The 23,504-nt window shown below is 43.8% G+C and overlaps 3 protein-coding genes across 3 annotated transcripts; 1 reads left to right on the top strand and 2 right to left on the bottom strand.

Annotated features, from left to right (window-relative positions):
• Positions 1-1,990: 1,990 nt before the first annotated feature.
• gpr3 (G protein-coupled receptor 3) lies at positions 1,991-4,932 on the top strand. The gene is made up of 2 exons (XM_004547998.3): positions 1,991-2,255; positions 3,340-4,932. Exon 2 carries the CDS (start codon positions 3,370-3,372, stop codon positions 4,363-4,365), a length of 996 nt encoding a protein of 331 aa, XP_004548055.1. The 5' UTR covers positions 1,991-2,255; positions 3,340-3,369; the 3' UTR covers positions 4,366-4,932.
• Positions 4,933-5,405: 473 nt separating this feature from the next.
• On the bottom strand, positions 5,406-14,446 carry wasf2 (WASP family member 2). Its single transcript, XM_004548000.5, has 9 exons — positions 14,294-14,446; positions 13,038-13,203; positions 12,686-12,820; positions 12,395-12,548; positions 11,082-11,199; positions 10,818-10,939; positions 9,659-9,814; positions 8,906-9,375; positions 5,406-6,837 (listed from the first exon to the last, which is right to left on the bottom strand). Exons 2-9 carry the CDS (start codon positions 13,168-13,170, stop codon positions 6,677-6,679), a joined length of 1,449 nt encoding a protein of 482 aa, XP_004548057.3. The 5' UTR covers positions 13,171-13,203; positions 14,294-14,446; the 3' UTR covers positions 5,406-6,676.
• A 1,444-nt stretch (positions 14,447-15,890) lies between these two features.
• On the bottom strand, positions 15,891-22,535 carry LOC101483457 (putative methyltransferase-like protein 24). The gene is made up of 5 exons (XM_004548001.3): positions 22,043-22,535; positions 21,066-21,164; positions 19,366-19,502; positions 18,931-19,198; positions 15,891-16,965 (listed from the first exon to the last, which is right to left on the bottom strand). The coding sequence occupies exons 1-5, from the start codon at positions 22,364-22,366 to the stop codon at positions 16,660-16,662; spliced, it is 1,134 nt and encodes a 377-aa protein (XP_004548058.1). The 5' UTR covers positions 22,367-22,535; the 3' UTR covers positions 15,891-16,659.
• Between the last annotated feature and the right edge of the window lie 969 nt (positions 22,536-23,504).

Genomic DNA, 23,504 nt, shown 5'->3' with positions numbered 1-23,504 from the left:
GAAAAACCCTTCACATCATCTAAAGACAGAGAATCTGTCCATGATGCCCAGGTGTTCTAGACTTCAGACTGTTTCATGTTCGTTAAACCATTTGATGTAAAGCTCAGACTCTGCATCTGAATCACATCCTGGTTGTTTGATTTTAAAGCGACTGTGATGTACAGAAAGGCAACATTACAAAAAATTGCGTCATTTCCAAAAACCTGTGGCGCATGGGGTTAGCTCAGAGTACAAAGGTGCTCAGGTTTTGCTTTTTATAAGAGGCTCCACAACGTGCAGCTGGGCAAATGCATCAGCACAAACTGCACAAGTGCTTCCGACCTTTTAAGTTGTCGCTTTGTGATGCAGATGCACTGAGTCACAGCCCCCAATCAGGCCGCAGGGGAAAAAAACGTGCAGGATCACGACAAAACTTTGCAGCTTTATGCAATGATCGCCACCTCCTCCACTCACACCGACGTGGCTCCTTTAACTCCCACATCTCATATGCTCTGGCACCCATTGTCTGGGTAGATCTTTCTTCAGAGTGGCTCGTGTGTGTTAGGAAGCAAAGAAAACACACACACAAAGGGATATTCCGCAATCCTGTTCCACACGATTTCCTCCTCCGCTGTGGGCAAGCAATCTACAACACCGGCCACAGACTAGTTTACACTCCACGGAGCACTGCTAGTATTAGAAAAGATATACATGACATAATAACATAAAGGACAGGGTGGCACACGCACACACAAATAATCTATAATTATTAAGTGTTTTACATTAATGTAAAGCACAGTTAATATTTTAACAAAATAGTTTAATGCTGTGTAAAAAGAAGTGGGTAACATGAGCAGAGCAGCCGTGATTCTGCAGAAATTTGTAGAAGCTGCTTAATACCGGCGACATTTACGAAGGTGACAAGTGTTGCGCCTCAACTCTGCTCGGTGACGTAGGAGGGGTGTATCGACAGGAAGCGTGTCCTAATATGGCTCGAACAAGACGAGATTCCCCCAGTTAGCTCAGCGCCGTGCGCCACCACGCAGACAGCTGTTGAGCCCAGCCTGTAGCGTCCTACGCTTCGTGTCAAACCGGGGGAAGCCACGAATCCCCTGCTGCGGTATTACTGTAGGGGAGGTGGGGGCGTGTATTTCTGTGAAGCGATACTAAAAATCAAAAAAAGACGAGACAAATACGGTGGATAACAAGCAAAATGTACGACTGATTCCTGTCTTTGCTGGATTGTAGGAAAACTCTCACCACCCACGGCCTAAACACAAATGCTCAATCCTCTTAGAAGATTTCTAAATGATTATGAGGCTGTGCGAGGCTCATAAAGACAAGTTATATCTATATATCTATTTATCTTTCTACATATATAATATGTATGTATGCTGATGTTATTTTGAAAACAGTTTTAGTGTATAATACTTCTTGAATTTTACCCAGCACTCCATATTAGTATACCCATATCTCTGTTAGTGCAACCATGCACGCACAGGCCAGTTTTTCACCACTTCACCCTCAAGAATATTTCACCTATGTGCTTTACATAAATTTAAATTGTGTTTAAAAAGAGTTCAGTGTGTGCTAAAGCTGCTCCCCATCATTCGTTCATTCAGCAGGCTCTCTGTCTCCCTGTACGACATCTCCCCATGAGTCATACTCTGAGATTCAGCACCGTGGACAGCGCCAGCGCTTTGCGTTGTGCGCTCACAGCTGCCAAGTTCCAGCCCTGCCCAACACAAACTCGTATCCTCACCTTCAGCAAGGGGTCTGGGTCTTATTGAGAAAACGTGTGTGTCCGTCGATGGTCGTTATTTATAAGAAATGAAAGCATTAGCGAGCCGCAGTGGGAGGGGCGACGGGGCTCTGCCGCATTTTTCTGAATGAAATTACTCCATGGACGTCCCCTCCCACTTCTCCCCGCATCCCTGGCGCCGTCCCTTGATTGGTCGAGGCTCCCAGTCACTGACGTCAGACAGACTCTTGTGGATGAGCCCGCGCGCAAGAACATTCATTCTGCCTCCAGTGAGCGATTCGGCGAGCTTGAAGAAGGAGAGATGCAAGCGACGCCAGGTGAGAGTTTGGCGCAACTTTGGTGAAGACGGGAACGCGGAGCTGTGTCTACACGGGAACCGTCGGTATTTAAACCTGCTGTCGAGCCTTACCGCGAACAGCCTCACCTCGGCTCCATCACCTGTGCTGGATCTTACAGGAGAAAGAGAGAAAAAAATCAGTGTGACTCCCTCAGAGGACTGACTCGTTTAAATAAGGTGAGAGGAATTTAGTACATGCTCGTAAACGTGTCTCGGTACGTGCATGTGTTGGGGGGCACGCTCTACGGTGCAGTGAACCCGCATTTGTATGATACTTAAGGGTCCCCTGCGTCAGGAGGTGGGATATACCTCCTCACTGTGGGAACGGAGAAAGAGCGCGGGGTAGGGGGGGACTCAGTGCCCGAGGAGCGCAGAAATAATGCGCTTATAACGTTCCTGCAGGACGTCCAGTTTGTTTTCATGTGTGCGAGCAGATAACTGATAAGATCCTTACCGCGCAGATTTTCTCGTGCATGCATGTTGCACGTAGAATTTATTCGAGGTTCTGCGCCTCTGCTGTGCGGCATCACGAGGAAAACCCAGACTGTGGCTTACATAATAAATCGAGTTTACATATAGCCACGCGCACATATGCCTTAAACTGTAATCCTATTTTAAAATGATGCCGTTCATTCATTCTTTTCAGTGGGCAGCAAATGAGAGCCCACCTTTTACAGTCACGTGTTAGCCTGGTGATTAATTAAATATTATATATCTATCCCAAATCATTCAAAATACATAGCCTGTTGGTTGACTGGAAGTTTCGCTCCTTCCCACAAGACTTCCAGTCACGAGATGAATCTCGTGACGTCCCAAAATACAAACACATAGATTTGGGTAACTGTTAAAAAAAATTGAAAAAAAGTGATAATTTTTAAAGAAATAAAACCTTATATGGGCTTTCAAAACTACCTTTTTTCTACATAGCTATTGGAAAGTAGTTTTTTGTGTTGTTTTCCCAAAATGGAGCAGGTAATGATATCACAAAGAGCAGGAGAACACAACATCTGAAGGTCTTATAGTGGTAGGATGGTTTCTCAATAGCTCAGCCGTGTTGGATTACAAGATTATAGCATTTGAAGCAGCGCATTAGCACATCAAGTGCTCTTCTGCTCTGTGTGATGCTACAGCCTGCATCCTGTGGCTCAAACCACACCAGCTTCTGTTTCTGGAAATGCTGTTCGATGGACATGTGGGAGCTGTGGTAGTGACTCATCTTTCTGATAGTAACGTATTTCTCAATTTTTTCTCTCTCCTTTAGGTTTTATTGGTGTGACTGCTGAACCAAACAATGATCCTGAACGCCACAGACTTGGGCTGGGATTCTGAATCCTCAGGTGCAGAGCCCATCATCCCATCAGACCAACTGGGAAAGTCATCTGCTTATGAACTCCCACCTCTCACAGCGTGGGGCGTGGCCCTCTGTGTTTCAGGGACCCTCATTGCGACTGAGAATGCCATCGTAGTCATCACAATCCTGGCCACCTCATCTCTTCGTGCCCCTGTCTTCCTGCTGCTTGCCAGCCTTGGTATGGCTGATCTTCTGGCTGGTGTGGCGCTGATTCTGCACTTCCTCTTCATGTTCTGTGTGGAGCCCAGTGATTGGTCAGAACTGCTGACCTCAGGACTACTGGTGACATCACTGACTGCCTCCCTCTGTAGCCTAATGGGTGTTGCCCTGGACAGGTATCTGTCTCTGAGCCACGCCCTCACCTACGGCTCAGGCCAGTCACGGCGGAGAGCCGCCATCCTCCTGCTGCTGGTCTGGTTGGGTGCATGCATGATTGGGGCGGGGCCAGCAATGGGATGGCACTGTCTTGAAGACCCAAATTCCTGTTCTGTAGCACGACCTCTGACCCGGACATATCTATCGCTGCTGTGTGGGGGCTTCCTAGTGGTTGTAATGGTAACCCTGCAATTGTACGCTGGGATCTGCCGTGTTGCTAGGCGGCATGCCCATGCCATCGCTACCCAAAGGCATTTCCTCCCTTCCAATCAGTCATATGCAAGCAAGCACGGCAGCGGGAGAGGTTTCTCTAGGTTGCTCCTGGTCCTCAGTGTGTTTGTGGGCTGCTGGATGCCCTTCTCCCTCTGGGGGCTGCTGGGAGATGCGTCCAGCCCTCCTCTGTACACCTATGCCACCTTGGTGCCAGCTGCAGGCAGCTCCCTACTAAACCCCATTCTCTACAGCCTGAGACACAAAGACATTCGCAAGGTGCTGCTCCACGCCTGCTGCCCACACAGATACTCGCACAGCACACACATACACTACCCTGTTGATGTGTAAACTGCCAAACCTCAGCAGACTCAACCCAACATAAGATCTATGCCAGACATATCACCGTTTGTGTGCCAAAATACACTCATTGCTGCACTGACTGTCACTTGGACTCTGACACATGTATACTCCCACACACGCAGGCAGCACTTTTCAGAGATAAAAGTGTTTCTACAAATCAGAATGTACTGAGCTGTCCTGGCTGGTGGCCATCTTGGGACAAAAGATACTGTTTGTGCTGTGTACCTCATTCTCAGTCAACTGTAGCTTCACTGGATTCCCAGAAGAAAACAATCACAGAAATACTATATGTGTATTATACATATATAAATATATATATATAAAACAGACTTGATGAGTATCGGCACTTTACAACAGGATTGGAGAGATTATAAATAGAAGCCTTTCACAGTGTAATGACATGTGATCCAAAGCCTGAGTTCATTTACTTGAATGTCTGCAAAGCAACATGTTCTATAATGTTGAGAGTATATTTTGCACATGTTGTTAAAGGCACTTTGAAACATACTGACAGTATGTTCGAGTTGCACAACCATTTTTAAAAAATTTTTTTTTTTTAAAAAATGAATATTTTATACTGGTGAATAAATGATTTTTTTCTACCAAGTGACGTCATCCTTCTTCACTGCTAGCAGGGCTTTTAGTGCTTGTCTCTTTCCATCTCTCACTCTTTAACTCGGACCGCTGCTGCTGTTCCTGTATCTTAAATTATTTCGTGTTCGAAGCAATGGGCGATGTTATTACCGTCCTGGAGCACCCACTGCATCCTTGAAGCAGCCGTGGCATGAGAATGCGGCGATTATGCAAGAGGTTTCTCTCTCCTCCTACCAGTTTTCTGAAAATTTCTGCAGTCAGTTCGTTTTCACACTCTCTACGCACGCGGCACCGAGGGCTATGAAAGGTGTCCAGCAAAGACATAAAGAGGATGAGTCACTGGAAGCCTGAGCAGAGCTTTTTTTTCTCCTCCTTCAAGGTTTAACCTCTCACTTAAGACATCATAGCACACACACCAAACACTGAACAGTCAGTGAAATTCACTCTCTTTATTGAACGAACTAATCATTTGGAAATTTAAGGCAGGAGAAGCAGATCTTTGGCTAAGCATGCCGTGTCATGGTGCATTAACACAGACAGACTTAAAAGAAAAGGCACTTTAAAAAAAAAAAGTGGTCCACATTAAACAGTCAGTTCATTGGACTCATCATCATAGTTTTGGAGAAAGCTGACAGGAACCTGTATTGCTAACCAAATTAAGGCACAGACACTGAAATTCAGTATAAAAAGGCACTGTGATTAAAGCAACAAATTCTAGTTGATCCCCAGAAAATCTCAGAATACAATTGCAGGAAGAAAAACATAAGAAAAGTAAAATACATTAGCTAAAAAAATAACATTAAAAATAAAAATCAAGTTATTAATGTTAATTTCTGCATATGTTAAGTATGGCAAACTTCTCTAACACTCCTGGTGTCTGACATCAGCCAATACCTCTCTCCTTATCTCACTGAATAATTAATTACTGAGTTTGTTTATGAGCTACAACCACAAGACAAAGGTTCTCATGAAACCACTTAAAAAACAAAGAAAAAGTGAGAAGACAAAATACAAAATGTAATAAAAACTGTGCTTTGGGATTTAAAGTGATTGAATTAATAATCCATAGATATAAACTTTACATCCGTATCACATAATCTATGAAGAAGCTTGTCTTTCCATCGATACATATAACTACTGTGAACTGAAGCTGTTGCACGTGTGTGTGTGCTTGTGTTCGATTTTACTCTCTATTATCTGTTGCCATAATGCACCACAGCCACTAAAAACCAGGCTTTAAGCCCTCAGCAAAGGATACCTGACTGTAACAGACACGCAGAGAGAGGCGGAGGTGATGCATTTAGGCACGCGCTCAGGAGAGACGTGCCTCACATCACATAGCGCTCTTGCATCAATAACAGCCGTGTGTCATCCAATGAGAATTAATGGCAAACTAGGACAAAACCAGACACGCTCGCTCCATTTATAATTCTGACATAAATTATTTTGAATATATACGTGACCGGATCGAGGAATGTGATTTGAAATTGGTCACAAGCAAATACAACATGCACACGTCCTCTCAAAGTGACCAGCTTTCACACAAAAAATACACAGACCTCTGTGCTGTTTGTACTTGAAGGCTGGAATCTGAATGGGAATACACAGGTGTTTTCTAAGACTGAGGAAGAAAACAAACAAACAACCACACACACACAGACAGACACAAACACGCACACGGTAGTGAGAGGAAAAAGGATGGCGATCAATCGGACCAGTCATCGTCCTCTCCGAACTCGGAGGAGTCGTCCTCGCTGTCGCTGCACTCCACGGCGATACGGCGCGACAGGATGGCGGCCACATCGTTGCCGAAGTGATCCCTCTTCTCCTGCTCCCGCTGTTCCTCCACCTTCCGCAGGTTGAAACCTGAAAGCGTGTTAAACGGTTTAAAGGCGTGTTCAACATCTGAGTAATCTTTATCCAGCTTAACTCTGTCATTATTTAGGTCATTCATAGAAAAACGCTGTCATCACTGACTATCAGGGTAATCAGGGAGCTGGCAGATAGTAGTCACAAATCATGTATGGCACTTGAAGGAAAGAGTCCACATACTCAATACTTAAAATGCAGTTTTTAAGTATTTAATATCATTCGAGACCAGCACACATTGTCTTTTTAAAAGCTGAACGTGTTACCTAAGGTCCTTGGACTTAATTAATTACAGCTCAGTGGCATAATTCATTTCCTCCTCTGCCCTCTTCCCTGCTGTGCTGATACAGAGACATACTGTTTCCAGATAATGGTTTGAGGCGAGTGGGAGTTGACTGCAGCGTTAAAGTCTACAACAAATCAACTAGTTTAAGATAAACCGCTCATAAAGCTCAACAATAACACATGATTAGCATATCATTTTGTATGTATCACAGGATGATGAGAACCGTATGGTTGTGAAGAGGGAGTATCAGTTTGACTGCAGAGCTGGAGGAGTCAAGGACATCACACTTATTTATGTAAGCCGCAACATGTTGTGGAGAAAATACTCACTGCCGAGTGGAGAAAACAAAAAACAAACCCAAAAAAACCCAAACAAACCATTCAGGGTTTTGAAGGACTTTTCTTGTCAGCAGCCTTGATTCAAATTAATGGTTAAAACGCTCAAAATAGCCACTTTATTCACCTGCTGTTAATGTAAATGTCTCATTAGCCAATCACATGACCGTAACCAAAAAACATTTATGTGGCACAGCTGTTGATGCCAGAGTACTTCAGAAACTGCTGATTTACTGGGATTTCCCCAAACAACCATCTCTAGGGCTTAAAACACTGAAGAAATGTTTCCTGGTCTGAGTTTTGATTTCCGACTTTGGGCCCGTAATTACCAGCCGATCGTTATTCAGCACAGTCTAGCCAAGTACTGTTGCTGACCATGTCCATGTTCATGACCAGAGTGTAACACATCATGTCACAAAGCTCAAATCATCTCAAACTGGCTTCTTGAACATGAGTTCACGGTTTGTAGGTCCCCGTTTTGTTTTTTTTTAATGCATGCCACTTTGTTTATACTCCTGCTCAAACGTATCACACTGTTTCACTCACTGACAGCTGGGAGTAAAAATGTGTCAAAAAACAGCGGCAGGCAGCAGGGACCAAATTAAGTAGTAAACATTGCAGGATTCAATTTTTTTTTCTCCAATCTGCTTTGTAAATGTTTCGCAAGTAAGGGAATGCACAGACAAAGTAAATGGTGACATGTCAGTGTGCACAAACGCAGAGCATATATCTTCTTTACTCTTTGGTAGTTCAAGTATTGTGTTAGTGCTTAAATCTTTATCTGAGAAACTAGCACTGATAATCACGTTTTAGAACAATAGTGGTGTTAAAAGAAAAGGGTGTGCATATCTCACTGCTAGATGTCAGTGGATTGCAGTCAACTGATATCTATTTTCTCACATTTCCCAATTCAAGTGCATGAATTAAGCTACGGTGGCTGTTGTAGGACAAAAACAACAACTCTGGAGTGTTTTGTTCAGAGGGAAAGTGTGCTTTTTAAAACTCTTTAACCATGTCAGCTGTTTGAAGATGAGAGGGCTGCATGTCTAATCTCCTGCCAAGAAGTAATTTTGAAAATACCAGGAATAAATAAGCATGTTTTTGCACTTTTTCCTGATTTACAGCCCTGACTTCAATTTAGGAGATGAGGCCTGATGTGAGGAGGAACAGATGATGCTTTATTTAGATGCCACTGCTGTTGTCTCTTCATGTTTTCATTACTTTGGTGAAGGGGCCCTGTTCTCCCGTGATAAAAGATAAGTCTGATCTTTTATATCTTGATTCTGACACAAATTAAAGTTTGCGACACAAGAACGCCTACAAGTTAATTCTTCATGGTTCGTTATATATGTATGTTTGCTATGTGTTGCATGTTTTATTTGTTTCCCATGTTTGACACTTTGGTCCGGCCCATGAGGCCCGAGGTGTTCCTGCGGTGCTTTACCTTGTCGGATGGCCTGCAGCAGGTCACTGCGAGCGTCACTGACGGGCTCTGGCTGAGGTTTGGGAGCAGAACAGGCTGTTACCCCGCCAGAAGGTGGCGGACGAGGAGCAGAACTTTCGAAAGGTGGTGGAGGAGGACCGGGGGGAGGCGGTGGAGGAGGTGGTGGCGGTGGACCCCCGCCTGCAGGCATAGGTGGTGGAGGAGGGATGGCGGACATAGATGGGGGAGGAGGGGGAGCAGGTGGAGCGGAAGAGGAGAAGAAGGGAGGGGGAGAAGGTGGGGTGTCAAAGCCAGAGGGAGGTGGGGGAATCCCAAAACCAGAAGGTGGAGGAGGGGGAGGAGGTGCAGGGGGAGGAGAGAGACTTGGGCGGGAGTTGTTCGGGGAAGAAGCATTGGGGGGAGCTGGGGGAGGGTGGCTTGGACTCAGCATGCTGACACGCTTCTGGGTGGGTGCTCCATCGTTACCATACCTGTAAGTGATGGAGAGGAAGTTGGAGGTATAAAGGATAATATAAACGGCATAATGGAGCCTTCACTTCCCTCCATTAACCTGCAATTTGTGTGCAGCTGCTTCCAGAGCAGCTCCTATTCATTAAAGAATCACAAAGTCAAAGACTATAATCCGTTTAGCTTCAGCTCAGAAGGCGCGTATAGGATTTCAGTGTAGCTGTACTTTCACTACATGTTTGCACGGGTGGTGGTGCAATGTGTGGAGCATGTGTGGGCCGGTATGTATGATGTTACAGTACTTACGCCATGTCCGGAGGCGGAGGAGGCAATTCATCGGGACCGGGAGGAGGAGGAGGCGAGCCAGGATCATAAGCATAGGAGTTTGTGCTAAGCTCAAGGCTTTCAGAGTTGAAGCCCTCCCCAGATCCAATACTTCCATTCAGGCCCTCAGAAGAATTCCTTATAAGAAATGAGACATCGCTGTGAGCCCAAAAATAAACCAGACCACAAGTAACAAATAATAAGAAACACGGACGTGACTAGCATTTTGTGCTCAGGCCGCATCTGTTTATGCGCATTTATAACAATTTCATAGACGTGCCAAACGCATTTTAAAGCAGCAGAAACAGATTGTTACACAAAGTGTTGAGAGAGAATAGCTTGTTCTTCACCTATACAGCTTGTCAGGAAATCGGACTTTTTCTCCTTATCAGGCCTGCTGTGAGGCTGATGAAACACTGCAGGAGCTGAATCAGCAAAACTTCCCATTTTGGTAAAAAGAATATAATCCAAAACGAGGAATTTAGGACTCTTTGATGTTATTATAATGGGTACTATTAACTAATTTGTGCACATATATCTGTTGTATTCATTCTTTTAATTATAATATATATTAAAATTAAAAAACACACACACACACACACACACACACACACACACACACACACACACACACACACACACACACACACACACACATATATATAAAAGTATGCAACAGTATTAGTACCATCAAGAACAGGGCCCAGTGTGACTCACACATTTGTTTACTGCAATTTTCCAATGACGGCCAGCTCTACACCCAACCCCCCCGAGAACATTTTCTGACAGGACATACCATCCAAACCACTGTGTACAGATCCAGTGATAAAAGGGGAAAGAATGAGCAAAATAATGTCTCATCTGTTATTTTACTTTGTAAAGAGAAACAATAGATTTTTATTGTATTAATTAAATGATTTATAAGATGCTTGAAATCCACATTAAAGCCTACTGGGTATGTCAGGGCTCAGAGCCACTGCAGCCTTGTGGATGACGCTGGATGAAAATGATTGATGTTTTGTGATGGACTATTGTGAAGATATTATTTTACTATAATTCGACTTTGATGGTTTTTGTTCTTTTGATTCCTGGTCAGTGTTAATGACTGATAAACAAAAAGGAGGCATCTCAGAAAACTTACATCAAGTCAGACTTTGGTACAACAAACTCCTCTCCCATCTTACGCCGTTCCCATTCATCCTTTCTGGTCTTGATCTTTCGAGGATTGAGGGTCCGTTGGTTCAGATGGTCTTTCTTTTCCTTCTGCTCATTAAGGAGACGGTTTAAAAAGTGCAAGATTAGCACTGGATTCGAACATTTTCATGTGATGTGACTAATTGTAGATTGCTTTTACTTGTGTAATGACTCATGTCTTTGTGCATATGAGGGTGTTTAGGAGTCTCACTCTGTGCTTGCGTTTCTCCTTCATGATGTCCTTGGTGTCCTGCAGCATCTTCTCCTTCCACAGGTCAAAGAAGTAGGAGGAATCGGTGTAAAACTTTAGGGCCTCCCTCCCGTCGTCTCTGTAGACAACAATTTACAGACATTAATAATTATTTCTAGGTATCAGTTGCACAATGTGCCATCTTACAAGTATGAAAAAAAAAAAAACAGTGTTAGTTAAAAGATGGTTATCTGGCATGTGTGTTAGTCTTAAGACGCCAGTAAACTTCCCTTTTTAAAAGAAAACTTCACTAAAAATACATTAATGTCTTTAGTCACATCCAGATCACACCGCACGGATAAATCATTGTCCGTAAAGAATGATCCGAGTCAAATTATCACCACATTTACATTCAAACCAGGAACAGCTCTACACATTACATTTAACATTGCCGAGGTAATTACGCAGAGATCACCCTCTCACTCTCATCTGCCTTCTGATTATTCACACTTCAGATGACATATCGTGCCTTGTAAATGATCTACACTCACAGATATCTTAGCTTGTGACTAAAGACGCTTTACATGCATCCATCCGTCCCTTTTTTCCCCCACTTATCTAGGCTGGAGCCTATCCCAACTACTACACAGCAAAAGGCAGTGTACACCCTGGACAGGTTGCCAATCAGGGCTCCCGCAGAGAGACAACGATTCACAGTCACATTCACACCCACATTCACACCCACAGTTGATTCGTAATCAACAATTAACATGAAATGCATGTCTTTTGACTGTGGGAGGAAGCCGGAGCAGCTGGAGAGAACCCAGGCAATGGTGCTAACCACGACACCGCCATACTGCCCTCTGGGGTTATTTCCCACAGAATATCTTTCCACAATCAATTGATTGGTGGGTTATTTAACAGCAAAAGCAACAAGTGTGGCTTGTCAAACAGCTGCCAGAATTAAAACCCCAAAACTGCCTGGACTTAAAGAGGTTACACACTAAAAACAAAACAACAGGGAAAACTATGGCGTCGACACCATAATTCTCTAGGATTTTGTAACGGCGTACTATGCGTTTTCTAGTGTAAAACTGCCATTCGTGTTAGACTGAGCCTCCTTAAATCAAACCTAATACTGCCCAGACACCTCCGAGACCCTCTCCTTGATAAGAAGCACATGTAACAGGGGTAAGCTTAAATAATGCACATTACAAGAATCTCCCATGCATGTGTGTTTCCATATGGGCACATGTGCTTGCACGTGTTCTTGTTATTCACTGCTGGAGCTGCTGCAGTGGGTAAATATGAGCTTGGCCTGTGCAGCATCTTACCGGTATACGCTGAGCTGGTTGAGCGGTGGAGGAGGATCGCAGGTCGTGTAAGTGTCTTGTACAGGCATTGGCAGAGATGGCCTGGTGAAGAGCTGCTGGTCCTGGGTCAGACTGCTTTTAAAAGCCTTCTTTGCAGTGATTCCATGCAAAGAAACTGAGAGAAACAGACCGGCAATGTTTTAAACATGTATTGTGTTCATTAGATTCTCTGCAAAGGAGGTTTCAAACCAATACTCTACACTGATACCAGTATAAGTAGTAACGTTAACAGTAAAATGTGCAAGTACATACCCTCCTCTTCTTTGGGGTCCAGCTGGGTGACTTTAACCTGCAGGCGATCCACTCTTTCTCCAAGCGAGCTCACCCTGCCGGCAAATTCTCCAGCCTGAACAAACAGCTCCCCGAACACGTCCTCTGCATATTTGCCTGCACGCGTGCACACACACACACACACACACACACACACACACACACACACACAAGTTTCTCACTTGCACCAATTAAAGGATTTATCTCACGCATGCATAGCCAATGAAAATTCACATCTACATAAAAATGCATTAAAGATCCATGTAATACATATTCATAACTGCTCATTAACCATTCATACACACACTGACACCCGAGCATAACAGAAGCTTACTGAGGCTGCCGAGCTGGCGGATGATGTTGGCCAGGCTTATGTTGGTGACACATTCCAGCTCACTGCGGATGTTAGAAGGAATGGGATGGCGACAAATATGCCGCGGCTCTATATTCCTCGTCACCAGAGGCATGGTGGGGTGTGCTGGGGGTAGGGCAGCCCAACCCTGTTGGAAAAGGAGAGGTAGGTCAGGGGAGTGAAAAACATATAAATGTAATCAAATTAATATTCAATTTTACTATACTTTTGCACCCAATGAGCACCTATTTTCATTATGACACGACTGTGAACTGGTCCTAAATAAGTCACATGAGACAGACGCCTACAAAAATACACTGACCCAGACAGAGCTAAAGCAGAAGCAAAACTATGCCTTCGCTCCACCCATCGAGCATGCACCACCCACCCGGTTTAGAGTGGACAAATCTAAAATGTCCAAAATAGCAAAGAGCAGAACTAGGTGGATTTGTGATTTCCGCACTGCTTAGAGCAGTGGAAACACATCACGTTATTTTAAACAGATTAGTCAGGGCAGCCGTGTGAGCTCACGCAGTGCAGTAACTCCACAGTGTCCAGACTGAATAAGATAAGCAAACGACAGTTCCTATTAAGGGGTCAGAGATTTGCAGTGACTGCAGACTCTCCCTGCTTTCAACACAGTGCGGCCTTGATTTTGGTTTACTCTCTAAGTACACCCTGTTTTGACTGCTGTTGCCCATTGCAGCTGCCTAATTACAAGTTTTTTCCTGTTGGTGGTGAATCATGGCATAAATGTTACTGTGTGTAGAAAAGGAAAGAAAAAGAAAGCGGGAAAAATGGAGGGTCGCTACCTTCGTACCTCGGGATGTGTATATTATTACCAAGCTACCTGGAGGATTTAGTGATTAATCATGAATGAAGGAATGCGTCCATTTCAGGCTTAGAGGCTTGTTCGTCACTGACAGGTCGCCCACTCTGCCTTTGACAAAGTGCTATTAGCTAGCTTTACTGCACTTTTCCCCCCCAACTTTACACCGAGCTCCTAACTTTCTCTGACGTGAGTAAATACGTGGTAAAAAAAAAAAAAAAAAGACGGGTTACACTTTTTTTGCGCCACTAACTTAACTTAAATGGAATAAATGTAACTTGGGATCTCGGCCTTCTCAGAGCAGGAAGTAACTTCTAGGCGTCTCTTATATCGAAGGAAAAGCCAAACAAACGTACATTTACGCCACTCGCTTAAACAAAACAACACACAACAAAGACATTTCACTTACCGTCAAACCTGGTAACCTTAGGCGTCTCTTTATACAGCCCTACAATTGTTATTGTCTCAAGATTTTTCTTAAGAAATGTTGTTCGGTACTGTATGCGGGACCGAGCTAAACAGATCGCCCAAGTCCCGGGGTTGCGAACTTCTGATTGGTCGAGCGGCGGAGTTCTTTGAAGCTGATTGGCTGCTGGGCCTGTCACCTGCTATAACCGAGAACAGGATGTGGAAATTGCAACGTAAAAAGCGCAACTCCACCCAAACTAGTGGCAAACATCTGTCCGCAATTTACGTAAGAGAGGGTGGAGGCAGCGGCACATTCCAACGTGCGCTCAAGCGAGTTGGAACGCGTCCGAGGAATGACTGGCATTAGCTTCCATGGATAAAATGTGCTGTGGAGAAAAGCTCATACCGACAAGCAGGTTGTCCAGTAAGCCTCGGTGAGTGTTAAGTGCCTGCTTAACCTCAGCTCAGCCCGAGCAAACTGCAGAGCTTCAAGTTAGCGTGCATCCAGGGAAGACTCAATCACATAGAAGTTGGCGTCACGCCTGTGAATATGTGGTGAATACATTTGAGACAATGTGGTTATTTTAATGTTGCGATGGGCTTCATCTTGCGGTACAGTGCTCACATTTGTTTTGGCATATAAAGTTAACACTGTTACACCCAGCTTCTTTTGTTTTCCTTCATAGATCAAGTGTCCATACAATGTGGTTGGAGGAAATAGACTATCAAAGTAATTTAATTGTTGCACGCTTGTAGACTTTTTTTTCTTTTTACTTTTTTGTGCTGTTTCCCACTATCAAGTCCATGTAAATACCGCACGTAGGTTGATGTGTGCTTCTCTCAAATTATTAAACACAACCTTAGAATACACTCATAAAGACATTAAACCTTGTCATTTGTAAACAACCACAGATTCCAAGATCATCAGTACAAACAATTATATGTGAGTACAAGTTATTGAGATGTGTCACCACTTTGCCAAGGCCTGGAAGAAGCCCCGAACTGTCACCCTCAGTGACAGGACACTGGTTAGGATGTTCAGGAATAATCCAAGAACCACCGAGGCTCAAGCCTACTGCGATCTGGAAACTGCAGAAACACCAGTGTCACTGTCCACAGTGAAGCATCACCATGGACTGAGAAGGTGCTTACCAAGAAAGAAGCCCCTGCTCCAAAATCTTCAAGCTCAACTTAAATTTCCAACTGCCCACATGGACAAACCAAATACCTTCAGAAGAAAGGTTTGATGGTTAAGATGGTCAATGGACAAGATGAAGTTTAAGCTATTTGGTAAAGTTGTAAAGAGTAAAGTTGAGGCTCTCAAACCAAACAACACTGTACTTGTACCAGCGGTTACGGATGATGGTGGCAGCGTCATGCTTCGGGCTGTTTGTTGCCAGTGGTACCATCAAATTCTTCAACTTCACCTCAAATCAACAGCTAAACGGTTGAAACGTGGACAATATTGGATGTCTCAACAGGAAAAATCATATCAAACACATAACGGTTTTTGGAATGGATAAAGCTATAATAAATATAGGAAAATATGGGTGAATATATAAAACAAATTGTGAGATAATTCTTTTTAATTCAATTCAGTTTTATTTATATTGTGCAACATTGAAACAACAGTTGCCTCAAGGTGTTTATCTTCCACAGGACACAAATTATAGGTGCTCTGACACACCTGACCCATTGCATTACAACCAGTCACTAACAGAGTAACCCTTATTTGGAATTTAATGGGGTGTAAATTCAGGTTTTAAACTGCAACTTGATTGTTTTCCTCTAATACATCATCACAGTATACACACCCAGTTTACGATAAAAGCTCTTCTTCGATGTAAAATTTTATTGCACGTATAAGTAATTAAGGCTTACAGTGATGTACTCAAAGAAGTTAACCTGTTGGATCAGACTCGGGTCAAAGGGTTGCATTTTGGGATTCATTGGTAAAAACAAAACAAAACACAGCTTTATGGTACAACTGTAAAATAAAGAATAGCCTGTCAGACAGTTGTTTTGCATTCAGAAATAGTTGGAACATATATACGTCCTTTGTGACACAGTACAGTCTATATGAGTTGAAAATAGTTGTTATTATTTGGCCTCTAACTTGGTTAAAACAACAAGCCCTTCTTCTTCTCAGTATTTGGATACAAGAAAATGCTGTTTTAAACATAAATACAGTTTCTATTTCAGAGTTGGCTGTACCCTTTAGCTGCAGATTTCTTCATGTCCACTAGAGGGAGTTGTCATGTGAAGAACTGTGTATGCCTGAAATCCCAGGAAAAACAGGAAACTTCACTAGCTGCTTCCCCCTCTTTGGATAATGTGTGCGCAGCTTCATCCAGCAGTGTGTGAGTCTCAGTGTCGTGTGTTTACCCAGCTGAGTGTGTAGGAGCTGTGAGCATTTGCTACTGTCTGTTTAAGGACACTGTGACCCTCTCCTGCAGAGCTGTGAACCAGCTTGAGTCCACAAGCTTGAAGACCTTGAAGGACACTGAACCAATAGCGGAGCACTTCCTCATCCCTTCCGCCCACCTCAAACCCTGCCCACTGCAGGTGCACCTTAGCAACAAGATGGTGGACATTCTGTAGAGTTCCTGCCTCGATCCAATTCTGAAAAACGCGCCACTCGCCGCTTAGCAGGTCAGCATACAGGAAGTGAACCTAAGGAGAAGAAAGAACAGAGGAAAGTACGGCTCTGGTCTAGCACCTCCCCACCCTCCCAAGCACATAGGAAGCCTAAGTTAGCAAAACACCAGATACAGAACAAAGCAGGCTTTTAGCAACAACAGAAAAGACACTGATTAAGTCAGGAACAGAATTTCCTGTCAGCATGCAAAAGCACTGTAAAAAAAAACGGCTTTATCAGCTGATCTGAATTGGGATGGTACTGAAATCAGCTCAGCTTTACTAAGAACAATTCCCAGCACCGTCTATATGTTTAATGATAGTTTATTAGGATATATTCATGCTATGAGGGGGGCTGTGGCTCAGCAGATAGAACAGGTCTTCTGCCAATCCCTGCATCCCCTAGTCTGTATGTCAAACTGAACCCAGAGTTTCGCCCGATGCATCCGTTGGAGTGTGAACATATATGTGAATGGGTGACCAGGCTTGTAATGAGAAAGTGTTCTGAATGTTCAAAATATCAGTTCATTTACCATATTACTACTTTCCATAGTGGCCCTGCTGCTTTGTAATCATACAATCATATACAGTCAAATATTGATTAATAGAATTATTAGCTGCAGTTCTTGGAGAAATCGCTTGCAGCTCACTTGCAACTGTTGAAAATACATCCTTACAAGCTAAAAAGTCACAAAATAGAACAATACGTAAAATGTTGAGTCTGTTGCCCTCCCCGTTTGGCATGCAGCAGAAATTAGTACTAGGAATTTTAGCCCACTCTTCTTTGAAGAGTAGTTTTAATTGGAGGGGTTTGTAGTTCTTAAGATGCTGTTCCGGGTTCTTTTGTGACCTCCTGGATGAGTCGTTGATGCGCTCTTGGGGTAATTTTGGTAGACCGGCCAATCCTAGGAAGGTTCACCACTGCTCCAAGTTTTCTCCATTTGTGAATAATGACTCTCATCATGGTTCACTGGAGACCCAAAACTTTAGAAATGGCTTTGATATGCGTCAATGACTTTGTTTCACAGTTGCTTCCTTAGATTGTGAAGTGAACGTGTCATGTTCACTTCACTTTGTTAGACAGGCCGTATTTAAGTGATTTTTTTGATTCAACGGGTCTGAGTGTAATCAGAACTGAGTGTGACGAGTAAAATTGACCTCAGCTTTCACAAAAAATCTGGTTAATCACAGTAGATTTAATTAACAGCACTGTCGGTCATAAATGTCGGAACAACTGAGCCACACAGGTTTAAAAGCTGGCAATGGCAGCCACTTGTGTAGTCTGCGTCATGGGCTCTACATACTTGAACCAAATTTGGATCAAACTGGAGGCAATCAGGCACTGAAGCAGTCAGAATTGATTTGCTTGTCCAATCAGGGGGAAACAATACATGAAACCTCTAATTAAACACATGAGCAGTGTCCTGAGTTGTCCAAACATCTTGTACACCACGTTTGGTTATTTTTGGATGAAATCTGAATAACAGAAAGTCAAAAGTGTTAACAAATGCAACAAATGTGCACGGTCTGTATCAATCTCCTCTGCGTCATCCACTGAATCCAGACAGCTGTGTTCGAATTTTCCTTGTCCATCTAACAGCGAGAAAGTTTAGCCCCCCCCCCAAAATTTAACCCACTCATTTGATCATTTCTCCACCTATGGTGGCGCTATTGCTTACATGAAGCTATTGTATATTTTAATTCCATGCTGTGGCACTAAGTAGTTATAGATGAACGTATTGGAATGCTTGCTATTCTGTCACCCCGCATATAATCAAACTCCAGGTATGCAGTTCCCTCTTGTGGCTGCAGGAAGCAATTGGGTGATTCATTCACTTAAACTGTTGCCATGGTAGCCAGAGATGGCGCAGAGCCCTGTTGCTATGGGAACATCTGAGTAAAAGAGCTTTCAGGGTATGTTGGGGTGAAAAGACTCTAAGGTATGTTTGTTTGGCACTGTTTCTCTACATTTCAGTGTGTGTGCATGCGTGCGTGTCTTACTGTGTGATGTCCCAGAGCTGCCATGATGTCTGCCAGTGTCTGAGAAACACCACCCGGGTTTCCTCTCCTCTTGTGCGCGCGCTTCTTTGGAGCTCGCCACTCAAGCCACATCTTGTGCTGGCTGACCACGCCTCCATTGCCATGGTTACTAGCCAAACTGTTGCCAAGGTGACCACCAGATGCATTAGAGTTGCTGGGATCAAAACAGTGTATTTCACATCCCAGCCCCGACACAGTCTTCAGAAAGTCTGCATCTCCCCCATCCATGCTACAGAGACAAAGACAGACATACAAAGACAGGAAGGAAGGCAAAGGCCGTTTGAACATTATTGCATGCATGATTAAATATGCATTGCATTGTTTATTCCAACTGAACCGGTGATAAGAATGCATAGCAGCACGTGCATTGACATAAGGCTCAGACAAGTGGCACACCTGAAGGAATATGCGACACACGTTTTGTGTGTAGCTGGAAGGAGCCAGTCCTCAGCACACAGCAGCCAATGGGCTGGCGCTGCAGGGCTCTGTGCTGGCTGAGCCCGCCCTGGAGATAAAACCTTGGAGCAGTTCATCTGGGGACAGACAAGAGGAAAGAGTCACATAAGACGGGCTGGATGGAGGTCTGGAAACAGCGCGACACAGAATTAGCATTCAAATGAGAAGAGGGGAAGCTAAGGAAGGAGAAGTTGTTCAGAAAAGTGGCCAGAATTGTGTAATTTGTGAGAACATTGCAGAGTCATGGCTCGAAATAACTTTGAATAAAACAGAATTGTTTAACGATAAACTCATAATTTGATAGCGGCTGTTTAAAAAGGCCACACGTGAGATGCTTTAATTTGTTGCCCTGAATAATTAACGGGGACTGTTTCTGCTTTTGTCTTGTTTTCTGTCACATATGCTGCTCCTGCTTTGTGCTCACATTAAGCACGGTGAAAGTTTCAAGTCATGCAGTCAGGGAAAGTTTAAGGTTTCAAACAGCTCTGTTGTAATGTCACCGACTGGCTATCCTTATACAGTCATCTCAAACACTGATGCCCCACCCACCTGCAATTCAAAACACTTTGTGAGGGGCAGCCAATCACAAGAAAGCTGGCTCTAAGTGAGACACAGAAGGTGAACTAACATGCTTCCCTGAGGTATAGTATGAAATACATAAGAATTCATTTAAGTCTGAGAATAAAAACATGGAGCATTATCAAGCCCCTTTAAATAATACCAAACTAAATCAGCACACTAGGAGCAGTTTTTTAAATTCTTCCATATATAACTTTCCTTCCCAGTTCTCCAGCACTTGGTGTTGCGTAAGTTTTATCTCTTGTTTGGGAGTTTCCTGTCTGGAACAAAAAGTCCTTACTGGCTCCAGATATGGTAGATTTCTGCTGGCAGCATATTGACAGTGCCTGACTGATCATATTACTGCTATGTTAACCCCCCACACTCGACTGCAGTCAAAGAAGTGTAGTAGTCAAAAAAGTGAAGTTGCTTTTCTTTATTGATTTCTGTTAAGGCTTGGCAAGGTCTAACTCCTGGCTACAAAAATGTGAAGCCCCCACTGAGCTGGAGTGCAGCCTTCAGGGAGTGCGTTATTTATTGGGCCAGTGGTTTCCAACCTAAGGGCTGGGACCTCTCCAAGGGGTCAGAAGATAACCCTGTGGGGGGGGGGTGTCATGAGACCAGATTTTTAAACAGACAGGAAAGATGAAGAAAGCCGTCTGCAAATAAAAACCTGATTTTTCTTCCTTGACTTTTCTCGTGAAATATAGCAGACACTTTTTAAAGGGTCACAAGCCAAAAGTTTGTGCATTCGACATTCGATGTGTATTACTGCACATACAAGTCCTTTATAACTTCAAGTTGTATTCATCCTGTTATTTCTCATTGCTTATCTGTAATCTTGTGAAATGTGTGTTATGCTGTAGGCTTACTATAGTCTCATTGTTCTACAGTCCCGTAAACGGTTAAAAAATTACCAGACTTCAGGTTGCGTTACATAAAGTAAATGATGTTAGGGAGTTTTGAAATCACTCTCAGACATTTCAAACCCTCTGATTATTTTTGCTCTTTCAGTTTCGGATAACTTTGTGAAGGAAACATTTTTCACTGCAGCATTTTGGATGGTGCTCTGCGCAGCCTACCTGTGGCCTTGTGATATATGAGATGATTCGATTGAGCTCTGCTGTGAAGGATGGCTCGCCTGCTGCCCACAGCTGCACTTCCAATGCTCTGGGTCCCACCTGGGAACATGCATGACATGTATATTTATATATACTCCAGCGCAAGGAATACCAACACATCCAAGAGAATTCTGAATGTGGTTAAATAATGTATAGGAATAGCAGTAAAGTGTGCGAGTGCCCAGGTAGGAGTGCAGAGGAGCCAGGTCACAGGCACTGACCTCCGTCCTGCTGGTATTTGCCTAAGGCGGTGTAACATACAAACACACGTTTGCACACACAACCCCACCATCACCATCAATCTGCACCCCACCTAACTCAGAATGAACCTTTTGGTCACCATGGCAACCTCTGTGGGGAGCGTGTGTGTGTGTGGGGGGGGGGGGGGGGGGGGGGGGGAGGTGATGATTCACTAGAATGAGTCAGAGTTTAGCCTTGGGCAGATAAAGAGACAGTGAGAGAAGAGCAGAGTGAAAGCGAGAGGAGTGAGAGGTGAAGAGGGGACAGATGCACCTACACACAAACACAGATGGAGGCTGTAGCACTCTGCAGCTGAAGGGCAAAGACAGAAAGACGGGAACAGCTGTCATCTCTCTCTGATGTGGGGTCAGCGCTGAGCTGCGCCCCCTGCCCTCACCTGTCCCATCATGCCTGTAATCATGCAGGGAGTCGTGCACAAACTGGCCCAGCATAATAAATGAACTGGATGAGGACGCCACAGCAGCAGCAGCAGGGTGGCAGTCCTGTTGAATCCCAGTGATCCCAGTATCTGTCTCCCACTTAGTTCATTTTTTAAATTATTTCTAAACTTCATTCATAAATTTAATATATTGGTAATTTAAGTTAAAATTAAAAATGCAAGTCATCCCAAAACATTTACACGTGTACTATAATAAAACATTCCACGCATAAACTTATTTCCCTACTTCTTTACGAACCTGGCGCGAGTGCATCTCGTTCTCGTCCTCGTACGCTCTCGCCCCCTCCCCCCTCCTCTGCCCGTCGTCCACCTCTGCCTCCTCCTCAGCCACACCGGGCGTCCCCCGATGCCGTGAGCTCCGCTTCGGTTGAATGCTGATAACGGAAAAGGCGACCCCTCCGTCCCGCTCCTCTAACCCCATCCACACCCGCGCGACTCCAGGTAAAAGTGACCCGACGACAAGGAGCTGGAGCGCGAGGAGAAACGGTGGGATTAAGAGGAGTAGTACTCCCGAGCGGAGGGAGACACCGCAGCGGCCCCTCCACGGCGCACAGGTCCGCATACCTCCACTTCCGCGACGGCTCCGGCGAACATCTCCGGCGCTGTGCCCTGTGATTTAACTTTTTTTTTTTTTTTTTACCCTTTTTTTCGGTTTTCCTGGAGGGCAGAGGAAAGTCCCAGCTGAGAACTCCCCTCCTCCACTTTCCTCCGCGACCTCCTCCTTCTCGTTATCCCCAGGGGAAAGTTGCTGATGACGAAGCGCATTCCTCGGTCAGCGGTGGCCTTATTGACACAGTGACCCCCGCTTTATTTAACCTATAAGTAACTAGGTTATAATTAACAGGCATGTAGGATTAAAGAAAAACACCATTTCGTTTTTATAATGGGCAAACAGGCCACCTCTACCGTAAAAATAAATGCTTTATTTATCAAAAAGATGACCAACTACTGATATTCTTCCACCATACCAGTGTGAGTCATATAAATTTATTATTAGGGTATTAAAAAATATTGAATAAATAAATAAAACTCCAGGCTGTCATATTTAAGATGCACAATCACTGCCTGTGGTCTGTACTTTTATTGAAGTTTGGAAAGTTTATACTAGAACTCTAAATGCTCATTTTGCTCCACATTAATGTCCTAGGCTACTTGGCACCAGAAATCTTCATATTCTATACATCTATTTATCACAAACCATACTTATCGGTGTGTTAACCCAGTTTTAAGTAATTTTAGGTTCTTTCTTGTATGCTGGAGTATAAATACAAAATGAATGGCATCTGAGTAAAATGATGCAATTATATAAATGTGTTTCCATGATATAGTTTAGGACATTTTCATTAATAAACCCCTAAAATGTCCACAAATATGCTAAATAATAGAAATGGATGGCTTCTAGTGTTACCTCTGCTTAACTTGAGAAATTATTGTACCGATAATGACAGATTATTGTTATTAGATTTGCTTCTGGTGTGGGATGAAATTGGCTGCGATTTTCCCTAAATTAAACACACACAAAAACGAAGCAGTTGCATATAAATGAAATTGCAGTGTTTTATAGAAATGCCACACAAAAGAAAAGTCTGAAAGAGAGCTGTCGCTCTGCACCATCCCCCTCTCGGTCTGTCATGTAATGTTGTTGACAGTTCGTGCACCCTTCCACCATACAGTGGAATGTCACAGCAAACACATTTCCT

The sequence above is a fragment of the Maylandia zebra genome, linkage group LG22 (genome assembly GCF_041146795.1).
Source record: "Maylandia zebra isolate NMK-2024a linkage group LG22, Mzebra_GT3a, whole genome shotgun sequence".
Taxonomy (NCBI): Eukaryota; Metazoa; Chordata; class Actinopteri; order Cichliformes; family Cichlidae; genus Maylandia; species Maylandia zebra.
The sequence above is the reverse complement of the archived record's forward strand: the minus strand, read 5'-3'. Positions and strand labels throughout refer to the sequence as shown.